We start from the raw sequence: 13038 nt of genomic DNA, 5'->3' as shown, positions 1-13038 counted from the left end.
TGACGCGGGCGGAGCCCGAAGCGGGTGCGCTAGCAAAGCGCTAGGATGCTTTGGGAAGGCATGACTGAGATCGCGAGACATTCGCTGTTTGCTACGCGTTCTCCAGCACCAGACAATGGAACCTCGATAAGACCGCCGCCGCAATCATGGACCCGACCGGGCCTCGTCCCGCCGCCAACCCCGACCGCCCCTCCACCACCACCACCTCGAAATCCACCGGCGTTGTTCAGCCCAAACCGCAAGCCCTCCCCCGCCGCTCTGGCCCCGCCAGTATCATTGTCTCACCGCGTCAAAAAGGCAACCGCCTCCTCGAGCTCATCCGCAGTGTCCCTTGGGAATACGGCGACATACCCGCCGATTATGTATTAGGAGTCACCACCTGCGCGCTCTTCTTGAGCTTGAAATACCACCGCCTGCATCCGGAATACGTCTACACGCGCATCAGGAATCTGCAAGGCAAGTACGCGCTGAGGGTAGTGCTGGTGCTGGTGGATATCCCGAACCATGAAAACCCACTACGGGAGCTGAGCAAGACGAGCTTGATCAATGGCGTCACGCTTGTTCTATGCTGGAGCGCGGCGGAAGGCGCACGATACTTGGAGCTCTTCAAAAGCTACGAGAACGCGGCTCCGACGGCTATCAAGCAGCACCAGAGCACCAAGTATGCGGATCGGATGGTCGACTTCATCACCACACCGCGAAGCATCAACAAGACGGATGCCGTGGCGCTCGTGAGTCAGTTCGGGAGCGTGAGGACGGCGGTGAATGCGCGGCATGAGGATGTGGCTGGGATTGCTGGATGGGGTGAGAAGAAGGTGGAGAGATGGTGCAAGAGTGTGAGGGAGCCTTTTAGGGTGCAGAGAGCTGCGAAGAGGGGGCTGGGGAGGGAGGCATCGAGTATGCAGAGTGGGCCGATTAGTCTGAGTCGGGGTGGAACCAGAGGGGAGAGTGGGACGCCTGGTATGGGCATGAGGGAGGAGGATGCGAGCCTCTGGGATGACGTTGGGGAGGCTGATGCTGATCAGAGGCCTGATACGCGCGTTGCAGAAGAGGTCGACCCGGTGCAGGACGACGAAGGCGAAGTCGAAGCAGCGAATGCTCAAGCCATGTCTACGATTCCTGTTGTGAGGCCAAAAGAGGTAGCCAAGCCACAAGACGAGCCACCCGCGAAGAAACGCAAGCAAACCGACGACCCGGTTGGCGACGGTGTCATGGCTGCTCTGAGCAAGCTAAGGAAAGATGGAGGATGAGCAGTCTGCCAAAAGGTTTGCCGGAGAATCATCGAATCTCAACATGGCGAGGCGTATCCGCCGTCGCTCGAAAAGCGCTTATACCACGACGCCTCATTCACCGCCACACGCCCGCGCTCGACTCCAGTCATCAGCAGATTATCCACGACTTGACGCCGATGCTTCTTTAGTTTGCCGCTGAACGCAACAGGATGCTCGCCCGACCTCTACGATGGCAAACAACTGTAACTCGCAGGAGATCAGCAGGCGAGGTCGGCGAAAGCGCAGCTGGGGAAGAACGAATGACAATCTGTTGTGGCATAACAGATGTGCGGTCGAACAATAACAGCGCCTGCCATGTCAGTAGTTACACTCAGTATGAAGCAATTCGCTACATGATGATGTTCCGTCTGCTATACTCGTTGCACAAAACCTCGCCTGCACCATGCTCGTTGCAGTACAACGATCATTCAGATCTGCAGGTGCATGTGAATGTTGGTATCACGTGCTGATAAGGAACCCTACATTGCCCACGGATAAGCTGCCGACGAGGATGCGCTAGGGCCTCAGGGTTCGGCGACGCCCTGTCAGATGGATGATTAAGCCTTGAGGGGCACGTTTGATGTAACTCGAGAATCATGGACTCTTGCTGATATACCATTCGGGGCTGTGTATGAGAGAAGGGAGGACGACTGATACTGTATCGTTTCGGGCGATTGGGGTTGTATCAGGGAGACTTCTTGCAACCGAACAAAATTGCTGGACGACTTTTGGACATGGAGATCGACAGTCAGCCGCTGCAGCCGCAGACGCAACTTCAGTCTGTCAGCGGATCTGTCGCGAAGAGGAGAGCAGCTTGTGACGAGTGCAGTATGTCGAACAGCTGAACTGTAGACATAGCACGAGCTAGGCTGACTGTCCTCGCAAGGAACGAAGAAGCTCAAATGCACCGGCGAACAACCGAAATGCTCACGATGCGCGCGCGAAGGCATAACATGCATCTATTCGATCCAGAAGCAGATGGGACGGCCGAAGAAGCGGCAGCGAACAGACGACGATGAACACCACGATGCGCATCCCCATGAAGAGCACGTAATCCCCAACAAAGACCAACAACCGCAAGCCTGGGACTTCCCACCCCCAGACGAACCCTACAACGTCCTCACCCCAGGCGGCAGCGTACAACCCTGGCTCCTCGACTTCGACACCGACCCTACCCTCTACCCCTCCGACTCCGCCCTCCCCGCCCTTACGCCCGACAACAACAGCACCTCCTCCCACAGCCCACCGGTCCTCAACCTGCCACCCGAGCTCCAACAAACCCACCACCACAACCACAACCACATCGACCCCTCCCTCCCGCAACCCGACTCCACCAACCTCGGCCTCCCCGCCTCCCTCCTCCCCCCCTGCGCCTGCCTGAGCACAATGTACCTCACCCTCTCCAACCTCTCCTCCATGCCCCCCAGCTTCCCCTTCCCCTTCGCCCTACACCCGCTCCGCTCGGCGATGCAAACAGCCGCCGACGTCTTGGCCTGCGAGCACTGTCCACAACGCTTCATCTCCGCCATCCAGAACACGCAGTTAATCGGGACACTCCTGATGAGTCTCGCGGAGCGGTACGGGAAGGTCTTGTCTGCTATAAGCTCGGAGGCGGAGAGGGCCGAGAGAGAAGGGGAGAAGAAAAAATTCCGACTGGCGGATTTAAATACCGCGAATGGGCATTTACACACCAACGGCATCGGGTGCGCGGCTGCTTTCAACTTGGAGCTGGAAGCGGATGAATGGCGGAGCCTAGCCAAAAAAGTCGTACGAGCAGAAGTCTGCGGCGCAGACGACGGGGGAGAAATGAATCCATTGAGCGAATCGAACGAAATGAACGGTACAGGAGGCGGCGACCCCCACTCCCACTGCCCCTCCTTCCTGGGCATCATAAGCAAAATGGAGCGCCGACAGGAATTCTGGCACAACAAACCCATGCCGGAAGACTTTCCCAAAGACCATGTGACGGGGTTACCGATCGGGGGGAAGCATTTGCCCAAGGAGGATCATTTGTGCTTGAAGTATGTCGGGTATGCGAGGAGGATGGTTGAGGGGTATGATTGGTCGTGAGAAGGGGGAGGGTTCGGGGATATGGAGGGATATGGACGGTACTGGTACTTGTGGCGAAGAGTTGACGAGCTACGATCTGATCATGGACATGTGTCAATACCCCTCCCCACTGTAGTGGATGTGGAACTGCAGAGCAAACACTGTACACATCTTGTCATGCCATTCGCTACCCGCTATATCCCCTGACATGCTCTAAAGATTCCGGCCTCCACACGATGGTCAACGGCCTCCCAAGTCTTTCAGACGACAACTGTAGCAATATCTCCACTCTTCACACACCATGCTGCGCTATGCCCCTGCCCTGCCCATTCCCTTGAACCTCAAGTAGCGCTGCAAACGAGTGCCATCATACTCGAGTATCCGCCCATGCTTGCTTTCCATACCATGTACCCCACAAAGACAAACGCCTCGCTGTGATTCCCGTTACAATCCATGAGATGCCCTCATGCGTTTTGAAATTCCATGTACTCCACACCCTTCATCTTTCTTTTTCTGGCAAGCGAGTGTTGCGTAGCCACATATCCCTATTCGCCCGTAGCAGCCACAGCAGTCGCGAGCGTCTCACGCTTCGGCTCCGGCGTGTCGACGTCCATCTTTGACGCCTCCGGTCGACTTGCTGGACTCTCCTCCTTGATCGTACCGTTCGCATCGCTAGCCTTAGCCTCCTGCTTGACATCCGAGCTCTTACGCTCCTCCTCCTTCTTCACCCCCGCAGTCCCATTCGCAGTAGGCGTCGCCGTCTTCCCCTCGCCCGCACCCTTCACCTTCCCATCTCCCTCCTTCTCCATCACTCGTTGAAACATATCCTTCAACTTGGCACCCGGCACCCTCTTATCCTCTTGCTTCGCCTGCGGCCAATAGTGCTGGCTTACAAAGTTCCACAACCCATCTTCCATATCCTTGAACCCCTTGCCCTTGACCAGCGAGTTGATGTGCTTGCCAATCTTCAGCAGCGCCTCCTTGATGATCTTCAGCCGGGTCTCGCTGTCTGGCATCTTCTTCTTCGAGGCGCCGGACACGCGGACGAGCTGGGCGGAGACCGGGTCCATCAGGCGGCGAATGCTGGCTTCGATGTTGTCGCTGCTATTGCGGTTGTGCGGGCGGTGGTCGTCGGGATGGCGGTGCTTGTGGCGGTCGTGCTCGTTGCTCCTCCGGTGGCCATTGGGCGAGCCGTGCGTGCCATTGTGCGACCGGTGACGGTAGTCTTCGTTTGAGTGCATCTTGCGAAGGCCACTCGGCGCAGGGCTACCGTTCGTCGGTGTGGACATGCGGCCGTAGAACTGGCCGGCGTGCTTGCGGTTGTTGCGGTGATGGTTCTCGAGCGCTCTCTTGGCGGCCATGTTAGTGCCGTTGCTTGTCTTGTCCTTGAGCACGCTGAGGAGGTAGTTGACGCGGCGGACGAGATGGACCGCGCCTGGTGACTTGGCGACGACCTTCTCTTCCGCCTTGTTGCGTTCTTCCTTCTTTTCGACTCGATGCTCTTCGAGGTAGAACTTGTCGGTCATGCCCAGCTCAGGATCGTCACGAATGGGCACCCACGCACCGTAGCCATGTCTGGCGATTCCGACACACAGCATGCCGTCTTCGCGCGCACCCCACTCAGACGTGTACGTAGCTGGCTTCGACGCCTCCGGTACTCTGAAGTTCCGCCAGTCAGGGGTAGCGCTGACCACATCACGGATCATGCGCATCTCTTCCGGTCGCTCGATCAAGGTCTCTGCATTCAGACGCTTGACGCCATTGTAGTCGAACAGAACCGCCTTCTTGTCCTTCTTGGTGACCGGCTTGGACTTCTCCAGCTCCGCGAGTCCTTCCGCATGCTCTTTCAACATGCGCAGCGCAGTGTCGTGGATGTCATGCAGGGTCGCTGCAACAACTTCCTGGTCGCGGCCAACAAGTCGAGCCTCTCGCATAACTTCTTCAGGCTTCTCTTCGATCCAGCCCCATCGCTCGAACGCTTTGAGGAGATTGCGGCACTCCTTCTCGTTGAGTGGCCGCCTTGGATCCAAGCCTGTGTCGGACTCATCGTCGGATTCGCCGTCACCTCCGGCAGCAGCTGCAGCGGCGAGATCACGAGCACGTTTCTTAGCTGCTCGCTGCTCGCGTGCTTCGTCAACAGGCGCTTTCCGCTTCCTAGGCTGGTTCTGCTCGATGACGTCGTCAAGATACTTCTGCTCGGCCTTCTTGCGCTCCTCTTCTTTGATCTTGTCGAGCTGTTCCTTGGGGATGATTTCGTCCCACTCCAGGTCGATCTTGACATCTGTGTATTCGAAGCTGCGCAAGAACTCTTCGCCACCATCGGTGGTCATGCCTTCAGGTTGCTCGGTTCTATGCTCTTCGGCGTTCTCGAGCACAGCGTCGATATCGATGTCCTCAAGCTTCTTCTGGTTGTTGGACTGTTCGAACATCTTCTGACCACGGCGCTTGAGGATGCGAGAGATGTCGTCTGACGAGGTGGGCTCAATAGTATTGGCGCCCGCTTTGGCCATACGATCACCGAGCTCGCGTGCATCCTTGTCCGTGACGCCACGCTGGATTGTGATGAACTCGAGCATGAGCTTGTTGCGTGCACGTTCGAGAACCTCCTCCTCGACAGTGTCCTTGGAGACGAGGCGATAGATTGTGACAGGGTTTTTCTGTCCAATACGATGTGCTCGAGCCATGGCTTGCAGATCGGCCTGCGGGTTCCAGTCCGAGTCGAAGAGGATGACGGTATCTGCTGTCATCAAGTTGATGCCCAGCCCGCCTGCACGCGTCGACAGCAAGAAGCAGAAGTCCTGGCTGTTGGGTGCGTTGAAGTGGTCGATGGCCATGCGTCGGGGTCCGGCGGCGATGGTGCCGTCGAGTCGTTGGAACTGATGGCCACGGAGCTGCAGGTAGTCGCCCAGGATGTCGAGCATCTTCACCATTTGGCTGAAGATTAGCACACGGTGACCGTCCTTCTTCATCTTTGTCAACAGCTGGTCGATCAGCATCATCTTGCCGGAGGACGTGATAAGTGCCTTTAGCTGATCTTCTCGGGCTTCGCTGCCAGCAAGAATCCGCTCCTCGGCGTTGGGAAACATGAATGGATGGTTGCTGGCTTTCTTCAGCTCCATCATGACGTTGAGCAGAGATGTCTTCTGTGCCTTCGAGCCAGCATTCAGTGCTGCATAGTTCCTGGTCAGGATGTTCTTGTAGTACTCGAGCTGGACGTCAGACAATTCGACCCGAATGATCTTCTCTGTCTTTGGTGGCAAGTCATTCTCGACCTTCTGCTTCGTGCGTCGGATCATGTAGGGTGAGATGGCGTCGGTGAGCTCGGCCAGCTTCCTGCTCGCGTGCTCGGATGCGAGGTCGATGTTCTCCTCGACGTAGATCTTGCCCGGCATCAGGAAGTCCATGAGCGCGGAAAGCTCGCTGAGGGTATTCTGCATCGGCGTGCCAGTAATGAGGAGCCTGCTCGGTGCACCAAAGTCCATCAACTTGGCGTAGAGCTGCGACTCGCGGTTCTTCAATCGATGAGCTTCGTCCACGGCCATGAATTGCCACTTGAGCTGCGACAGGAAGCCAGAGTCGGCGAGGATGTATTCGTAGGTGGTGAGCAGAACGTGGAACTTGACCTTGTTCGGCTTGCCGTCTACGAGCATCTCGTACTCGCGGATGATCTTCCGAGCAGCTTCATTGCCGTTGTAGACGACATAATTCATGTCCGGCGTCCAGTTGTTGAAGGTGTCGGCCCAGGCAGGCATGGTGGAGAGAGGGACCACCACAATGAATGGCCCTTGCTGACCTCGGTCGTGTCGTAGCCAGTTCATGAAGGAGACGGTCTGCACCGTCTTGCCCAGACCCATCTCATCAGCGAGGATGACGTTGTTGCCTTTGCACCAGTGGTAGCCCAGGAAGTTGAGACCATGAATTTGGAACTCTCTTAGCTCACCACCCTTGATATACGATGGTTGTGTCCTGAATGGCTTGTAGTCGGAGCGTGTGGCCAGCCTTGTCTCGGTCTGATTAGAAGTCGGCAGCTTGGACGAGCGATCGAGATAGCGGTCGATCTCAGTCTGTGCCAGCTCGCCGATCAAGCTTGCACTCTCCCACGTGCATGAGTCGTAGAACAATCCCTTCCACTTGACGTAGTACTCAGTATCCTCTTCCCCATCTCTTGCACCGATGACACGCTCGACCTTCATGTAGTCGGTGAGTGAGTCGAGGTATGCTTCGCGGTCGAGGTTCCACTTCTCTTTGTCTTCGGGCGGCACATCCGGGTCATGCATGACTTGGAGATCCACCTTCACGATCTTCCTGTAGTAGTTCTCGAGCCGGCGGAAGCCCTTGTAGGAGGTGAGGGAGGCCCATGGCTCCCAGGTCGCGTGGTAGTGCGCCTGGCCTTGCCATTTGATGAAGAACTCGAAGTCGTGCTTCTCTGCCGAGGCTGAGTCGACGCCTTCTTTGAGTCTGTGGTTGAGGACTTGATCGATGGCAGGGGTCGTGTCATCCACATAGGTCCAGTAGTTGGGTGTGGTGTTCTCGGTGTCTTCGTCGCTCAGCCCAAGATCATCGTCCTCGTTGTATGTAGTAATCTTAGCAGCCCGCCGTGTCGAGAATCGCACCTCGCTTAGGTTGGGCGTGTCGCCACCAGAACCAGCTGCCTTTAAGCGCTGGCGATGCTTTTTGGCGAATGTCCGGCCGCGCTGACCACCATAGACGTCGTCTGCTTCCGAGTCCAGATCCGATAGCGAAGGCTCAGATGCGGCAGCTCGTCGTGTCGAAGCTGTAGTGTGTTAGTATGCGTGACCTCAGAGGACAGCAAGGAGCGGACAGTAGCAATACGTACTAGGCCTGGTGCCGGTGGTCTTTTGGCGCTTCCGCCGACGGCCGGTGTTAACGTCGTCTTCGTCCTCATCTTCGTCCGAGCTGTCAACCTGAGCATCATGTCAGTGTGTGAGAACCACTGCAAGGAGACATAGTGCACGTACCACTCGACGAGATGGTCTGGCTCGGCCCTGAGGGTGCGTTAGCAGCGGCACAGCTGTGGGAGGAGCTCAGGACTCACGCTTCGCCTTAGGCCATACAACTCCGGATTCTGCTCCCAGTCTTCTCCATCGACCTCGGCCTTCCGCTTGCCAGGCCTTGCGCTCTCCTCTGATGATGATCTGTCGTGTCGCATTCCGCCTGCGGCGTTTGGCGGTGGTGTCTCTTCGTCGAAATCTGCGTCTTCTTCACCGGGAGCGTCCTCTTCATCATCAAGCTCCGACGTAGCCATGTCGTGTATCGCATCATCGTCAGACGGGTCTGCTTCTTGTTGGGGCGTCAAAGACGACATGGTGGTGGTCGGCAACTCATTGAGGTCGGAGAGCTCGCTTTCGCTGCGTCGAGATGGTGGGGAGCGTTTCAGGCGACTCTCCTCGACCTCAGGCAAGTGCCCGTTTGCTATCGACATATCGCTAGTCGAGTGGAGGTGGGTAGGTAGGTGTATAGGCCCCGCTGTGGAAGTAGGAGTCAGCGGTGTTGCTCAACGCACAGCCGTCGCCTGAACGTGAAAACTGGTGGACGTGGTGTGAACAGCGAGGCGACCAGTTCCCCCGCCTGAAGTGTCGATGAACCTGAAGCAGTCACGTCGTCCGGTGTCGGTTCGTGAAATGCGGCCTGGTGATGAGATGACGGTGATGGGCTCGGATGGGCGGTATAGGCTCGCCGGCGCATCGAGAACAGCACAGCAGCAATCTCCGCGCTTCAGAGATGCCGTTTCGACTCCTATCGGCGCTCCGGAGGCCCAGGTAGATGATGGTGATGGAAATATGCTTGAATGGCCGCTCCTGTGATGGCTGACTGGCGGCTGGTATTCGACTCGTGGAGTGAAAGAAAATGGCAGCTTTGACACACAGAGAATGGAAGAGAATTACGTACAGGCCATAGCGGTGGTGGCCTCGACGGCGTGGCGATCGGGAGGGCTCGTGGTATAGGGTGTCTGGGTGTGCATGTGCAGTGATGAAGACGAAGGCCGGCTCGAACGTGCCTGAACCGATGGACTCCTTGGCAGCTCTCAAATCGGCTCCCTCACCACCCACCACCCGCCCCCACCACAAGCAACTTTATAGCGAATAGGAACAAAGTCTTTCCTTACTTCCCCCACCAACAACACATACCTCGAGTTGCTGAATTTGTTTGGTGAGTCGCTGGTGACTCGAACATCCTTCCACGGCCGTACGAGATCTGGCAACAGCGTGGTCATAGACTTCTTCCAGTCTCATATTGTTCCCCGCCAAACCAGCGAAGCCAAAATACTCGAGCAATATGGGGGATAAGTTGACCAGAATTGTATGGTTTCGCAGCACATCAACGAGAGAATTAAGGACTACGTGCTAACATTGAGACGTAGGCAATTGTAAGATACCGCAGTCGCAGTTGAAAACGTATCAACATTTGCAGCGGCTAACTTGTATACCCATTCATAGGTCAACTCTGACAAGTGTATGTACGGCTGGCCAGCACATCCCTTCCCCTGCTGACAGAAACTCCCAGGCAAGCCAAAGAAATGTCGACAAGTACGTCCTGCAAACATACACCACCACCCTCCAACCTCGAGTCTAACACCCACCACCACAGGAATGCAAGAAGTCCTGCCCCGTTGTCCGCACGGGCAAGCTCTGCATCGAAGTCGACCCAACCAGCAAAATCGCCTTCATCTCTGAGCGCCTCTGCATCGGCTGCGGCATCTGCCCCAAGAAATGCCCCTTCGACGCCATCAACATCATCAACCTGCCCACGAACCTCGAGACGCAGGTCACGCACCGCTACAGCGCCAACAGCTTCAAGCTGCACCGTCTGCCGATGCCGAGGCCGGGGCAAGTGTTGGGGCTGGTGGGAACGAACGGTATCGGCAAGAGCACGGCGTTGAAGATTTTGGCTGGGAAGTTGAAGCCGAACTTGGGGAGATACGATAACCCGCCGGACTGGGAGGAGATTCTGAAGTACTTCCGAGGATCGGAGTTGCAGAGTAAGGATATATCTACGTCATGGGAGAGGTACGGACTGATCGAGGACAGACTACTTCACCAAGGTGCTCGAGGACGATCTCAAGGCAGTCACCAAGCCGCAGTATGTCGACCAGATCCCCAAGGCTGTCAAGGGCGAGAACCGCTCGGTCGGCTTCCAGATGAAGCAGCGATGCCAAGTCGGGCAAGAGCGTCTGGAGGAGATTGCAGACGTGCTTGGTGAGTGTTGGAAGTTTGAATCGAACCGGACCACTACTGACACTCTGCAGAGCTCAACCAAGTCTGGGACCGTGATGTCGACCTGTTGTCCGGTGGTGAGCTGCAGCGTTTCGCCATTGCCATGGTGTGCGTGCAGAAGGCGGATGTGTATGTCCATCCCACTCCATTCTGCCTTGAACACGTGATTGATATTCTTATCTTCCCTCAGCTACATGTTCGACGAGCCCTCCTCCTTCCTGGATGTCAAACAACGTCTCGCCGCCGGCCGCCTGATCCGCAGCCTCCTTCGTCCGGACTGCTACGTCATCGTCGTCGAGCACGATCTGTCCATCCTCGACTACCTCTCCGACTACATCTGCTGCCTTTACGGTAAGCCCGCCGTCTACGGTGTCGTCACCGCCCCCTTCTCCGTCCGCGAAGGGATCAACATCTTCCTGGACGGCAACATCCCGACTGAGAACCTGCGTTTCCGCGAGGAATCCCTCCAATTCCGTATCGCCGAAGCCAGCGACGACTACCAGAACGAAAAAGCCCGCGGCTACTCGTACCCCAACATGACCAAGACGCTCGGCAACTTCAACCTCACCGTTAAGAGCGGCGAGTTCACCGACTCCGAGATTGTAGTAATGATGGGAGAGAACGGTACCGGCAAAACGACCTTCTGCCGCATGCTCGCGGGTGCCGAGAAGCCCGACGGCGGCAAGCAGATCCCCGCCATGCACATCTCCATGAAACCGCAGAAGATCACGCCCAAATTCCAAGGCACCGTCCGCCAGCTCTTCTTCAAAAAGATCAAAGCCTCCTTCCTCTCCCCTCAGTTCCAAACGGACGTCTACAAGCCCCTGAAAATGGACGACTTCATCGACCAAGAAGTCCAGAACCTGTCGGGTGGAGAACTGCAACGCGTCGCCATCGTCCTCGCCCTCGGCCTCCCCGCCGACATCTACCTCATCGACGAGCCCTCGGCGTACCTGGACTCCGAGCAGCGCATCATCGCCGCCCGCGTCATCAAGCGCTTCATCATGCACAGCAAGAAGACGGCCTTCGTCGTCGAGCACGACTTCATCATGGCCACGTACCTGGCGGACCGCGTGATTGTGTTCGACGGCCAGCCGTCGGTGAAGTCGCAGGCGAATGCCCCGGAGTCGTTGTTGAGCGGGTGTAATCGGTTCCTGAAGAGTCTTAACGTGACGTTCAGGCGGGATCCGAATACGTACCGTCCGCGGATTAATAAGTTGGATAGTCAGCTCGATACGGAGCAGAAGGGGAATGGGAATTACGTGAGTCTTTTCATTTCTACCCTCACCCTCACCCTATCACTCGCCTGGTAAGATCCATACTAATGCTTATGGTAGTTCTTCCTGGAAGACGAGTCCTGAAGCTCGTCCCAGTGGTCCATTCAACCCCTGCCGTAGGCGTAGGCGGCTGCTGCACGAGCGCCCTCGGCACCAAGCGCTACCGCGGCGTCAAGAGCGGCGCCGATGAGGCGTTAGAGGAAGAGGAGGGCGAGGCGGAGGATGACGAGGAGGATATCCTGGTGCGGAGCGGCGTCGTCTATCTCATGTGCTCACTCCCAAAGGTGAGAGCTTGGGGAGGGGATGTGAGGTGTATGGACGATGCGTGATGAGCTGCAAGGGCTCGTCAGAAGTGTCACTTACGTGACGCGATGGAGGGAGTGCGCGAGTCTTGCTGTTTGTCTTGCTCTTGCTAGTACAGCGGTATAGCGTTTGCTCAGCAGATTACTACCTGCGAGATTGATGAAAACACGAGAACAAAGATAGTGAGCAACGGGAAATGGGAAATGAGATCAGATTTAAAAGCATTGCATTCCATTCGGTTCAGGTTCAACAGCAGCACGCCACTATACACACAGCTCGCCCATTCAAGCTCGCATCCGTATACTGATGCGCTACCTCCATTGAACGATCTCCATATGCACATCTGCCCAGTTGAAGTGTGAGCTCTATCCTTGTGTCCCTCTTCCTTCGCATGCATACCATGAGTGGAGTGGAGGTGATTGTCGTAAGCAGTATCGATGCTGGTGGTAAATATGTTTGTCCTCGGTTGCATTGAGTGGAGTTGTTGATGTCGGTTGTCGTAAGCAGTATCGATGCTGGGGGCAAGATATACTCCACGGAAAAACAACGCAACGAGTTCTTCGACCTCCCCTTCCACCGCTGGCGGGTATGGAGGACGAGCAACCACCCCCGCCCCTTCAAAGCCAGGCCGAGGAAGAACGCCTAGTTCCACCCAGCGTGCGCTCTGAGCTCATGTCTAATCTGCTCGAGCCGGTCTTCCAGCTCGAAGACTTCGTCCTCCCTATCCAGGAACTCATCTTCCCTGTCCAGCAACTCGTCCTCGATATCGTCCACATCGTCGCGATGGTCATAGAGCTTCGCGAGCACGTAGTCCCTTTCGTCCTCGAGGTCGTCAATGGCGATGCGTCTGGTCACGGTGGCCGGAGAACCCGTTGTATCGGAGGTAGAAGTAGCCATGCTGTC

At 56.6% G+C, this 13038-nt stretch overlaps 5 protein-coding genes across 5 annotated transcripts; 3 read left to right on the top strand and 2 right to left on the bottom strand.

The window, feature by feature from the left end:
• Positions 1–146: 146 nt before the first annotated feature.
• RAD10 (ssDNA endonuclease and repair protein rad10) lies at positions 147–1250 on the top strand (the record flags this gene model as incomplete). Its single annotated transcript, XM_064804135.1, has 1 exon — positions 147–1250. One exon carries the CDS (start codon positions 147–149, stop codon positions 1248–1250), a length of 1104 nt encoding a protein of 367 aa, XP_064657936.1.
• A 755-nt stretch (positions 1251–2005) lies between these two features.
• On the top strand, positions 2006–3341 carry LTR77_006894 (uncharacterized protein; the record flags this gene model as incomplete). The annotated part of the gene is made up of 2 exons (XM_064804134.1): positions 2006–2099; positions 2158–3341. 2 exons carry the CDS (start codon positions 2006–2008, stop codon positions 3339–3341), a joined length of 1278 nt encoding a protein of 425 aa, XP_064657935.1.
• Positions 3342–3865: 524 nt separating this feature from the next.
• Positions 3866–8646, bottom strand: hrp3 (ATP-dependent DNA helicase Hrp3; the record flags this gene model as incomplete). Its single annotated transcript, XM_064804133.1, has 4 exons — positions 3866–8094; positions 8158–8245; positions 8300–8326; positions 8377–8646. 4 exons carry the CDS (start codon positions 8644–8646, stop codon positions 3866–3868), a joined length of 4614 nt encoding a protein of 1537 aa, XP_064657934.1.
• A 971-nt stretch (positions 8647–9617) lies between these two features.
• Positions 9618–12161, top strand: RLI1 (Fe-S cluster-binding ribosome biosynthesis protein; the record flags this gene model as incomplete). Its single annotated transcript, XM_064804132.1, has 9 exons — positions 9618–9641; positions 9703–9708; positions 9779–9794; positions 9846–9868; positions 9930–10320; positions 10370–10537; positions 10588–10684; positions 10746–11817; positions 11919–12161. The coding sequence occupies 9 exons, from the start codon at positions 9618–9620 to the stop codon at positions 12159–12161; spliced, it is 2040 nt and encodes a 679-aa protein (XP_064657933.1).
• A 616-nt stretch (positions 12162–12777) lies between these two features.
• On the bottom strand, positions 12778–13032 carry LTR77_006891 (uncharacterized protein; the record flags this gene model as incomplete). Its single annotated transcript, XM_064804131.1, has 1 exon — positions 12778–13032. The coding sequence occupies one exon, from the start codon at positions 13030–13032 to the stop codon at positions 12778–12780; it is 255 nt and encodes an 84-aa protein (XP_064657932.1).
• Between the last annotated feature and the right edge of the window lie 6 nt (positions 13033–13038).

The sequence above is a fragment of the Saxophila tyrrhenica genome (genome assembly GCF_035928015.1).
Source record: "Saxophila tyrrhenica strain CCFEE 5935 chromosome Unknown scaffold_10, whole genome shotgun sequence".
NCBI lineage: Eukaryota > Fungi > Ascomycota > Dothideomycetes > Mycosphaerellales > Extremaceae > Saxophila > Saxophila tyrrhenica.
Note: the sequence above shows the minus strand (reverse complement) of the source record. Positions and strands in the feature narration are given on the sequence as shown.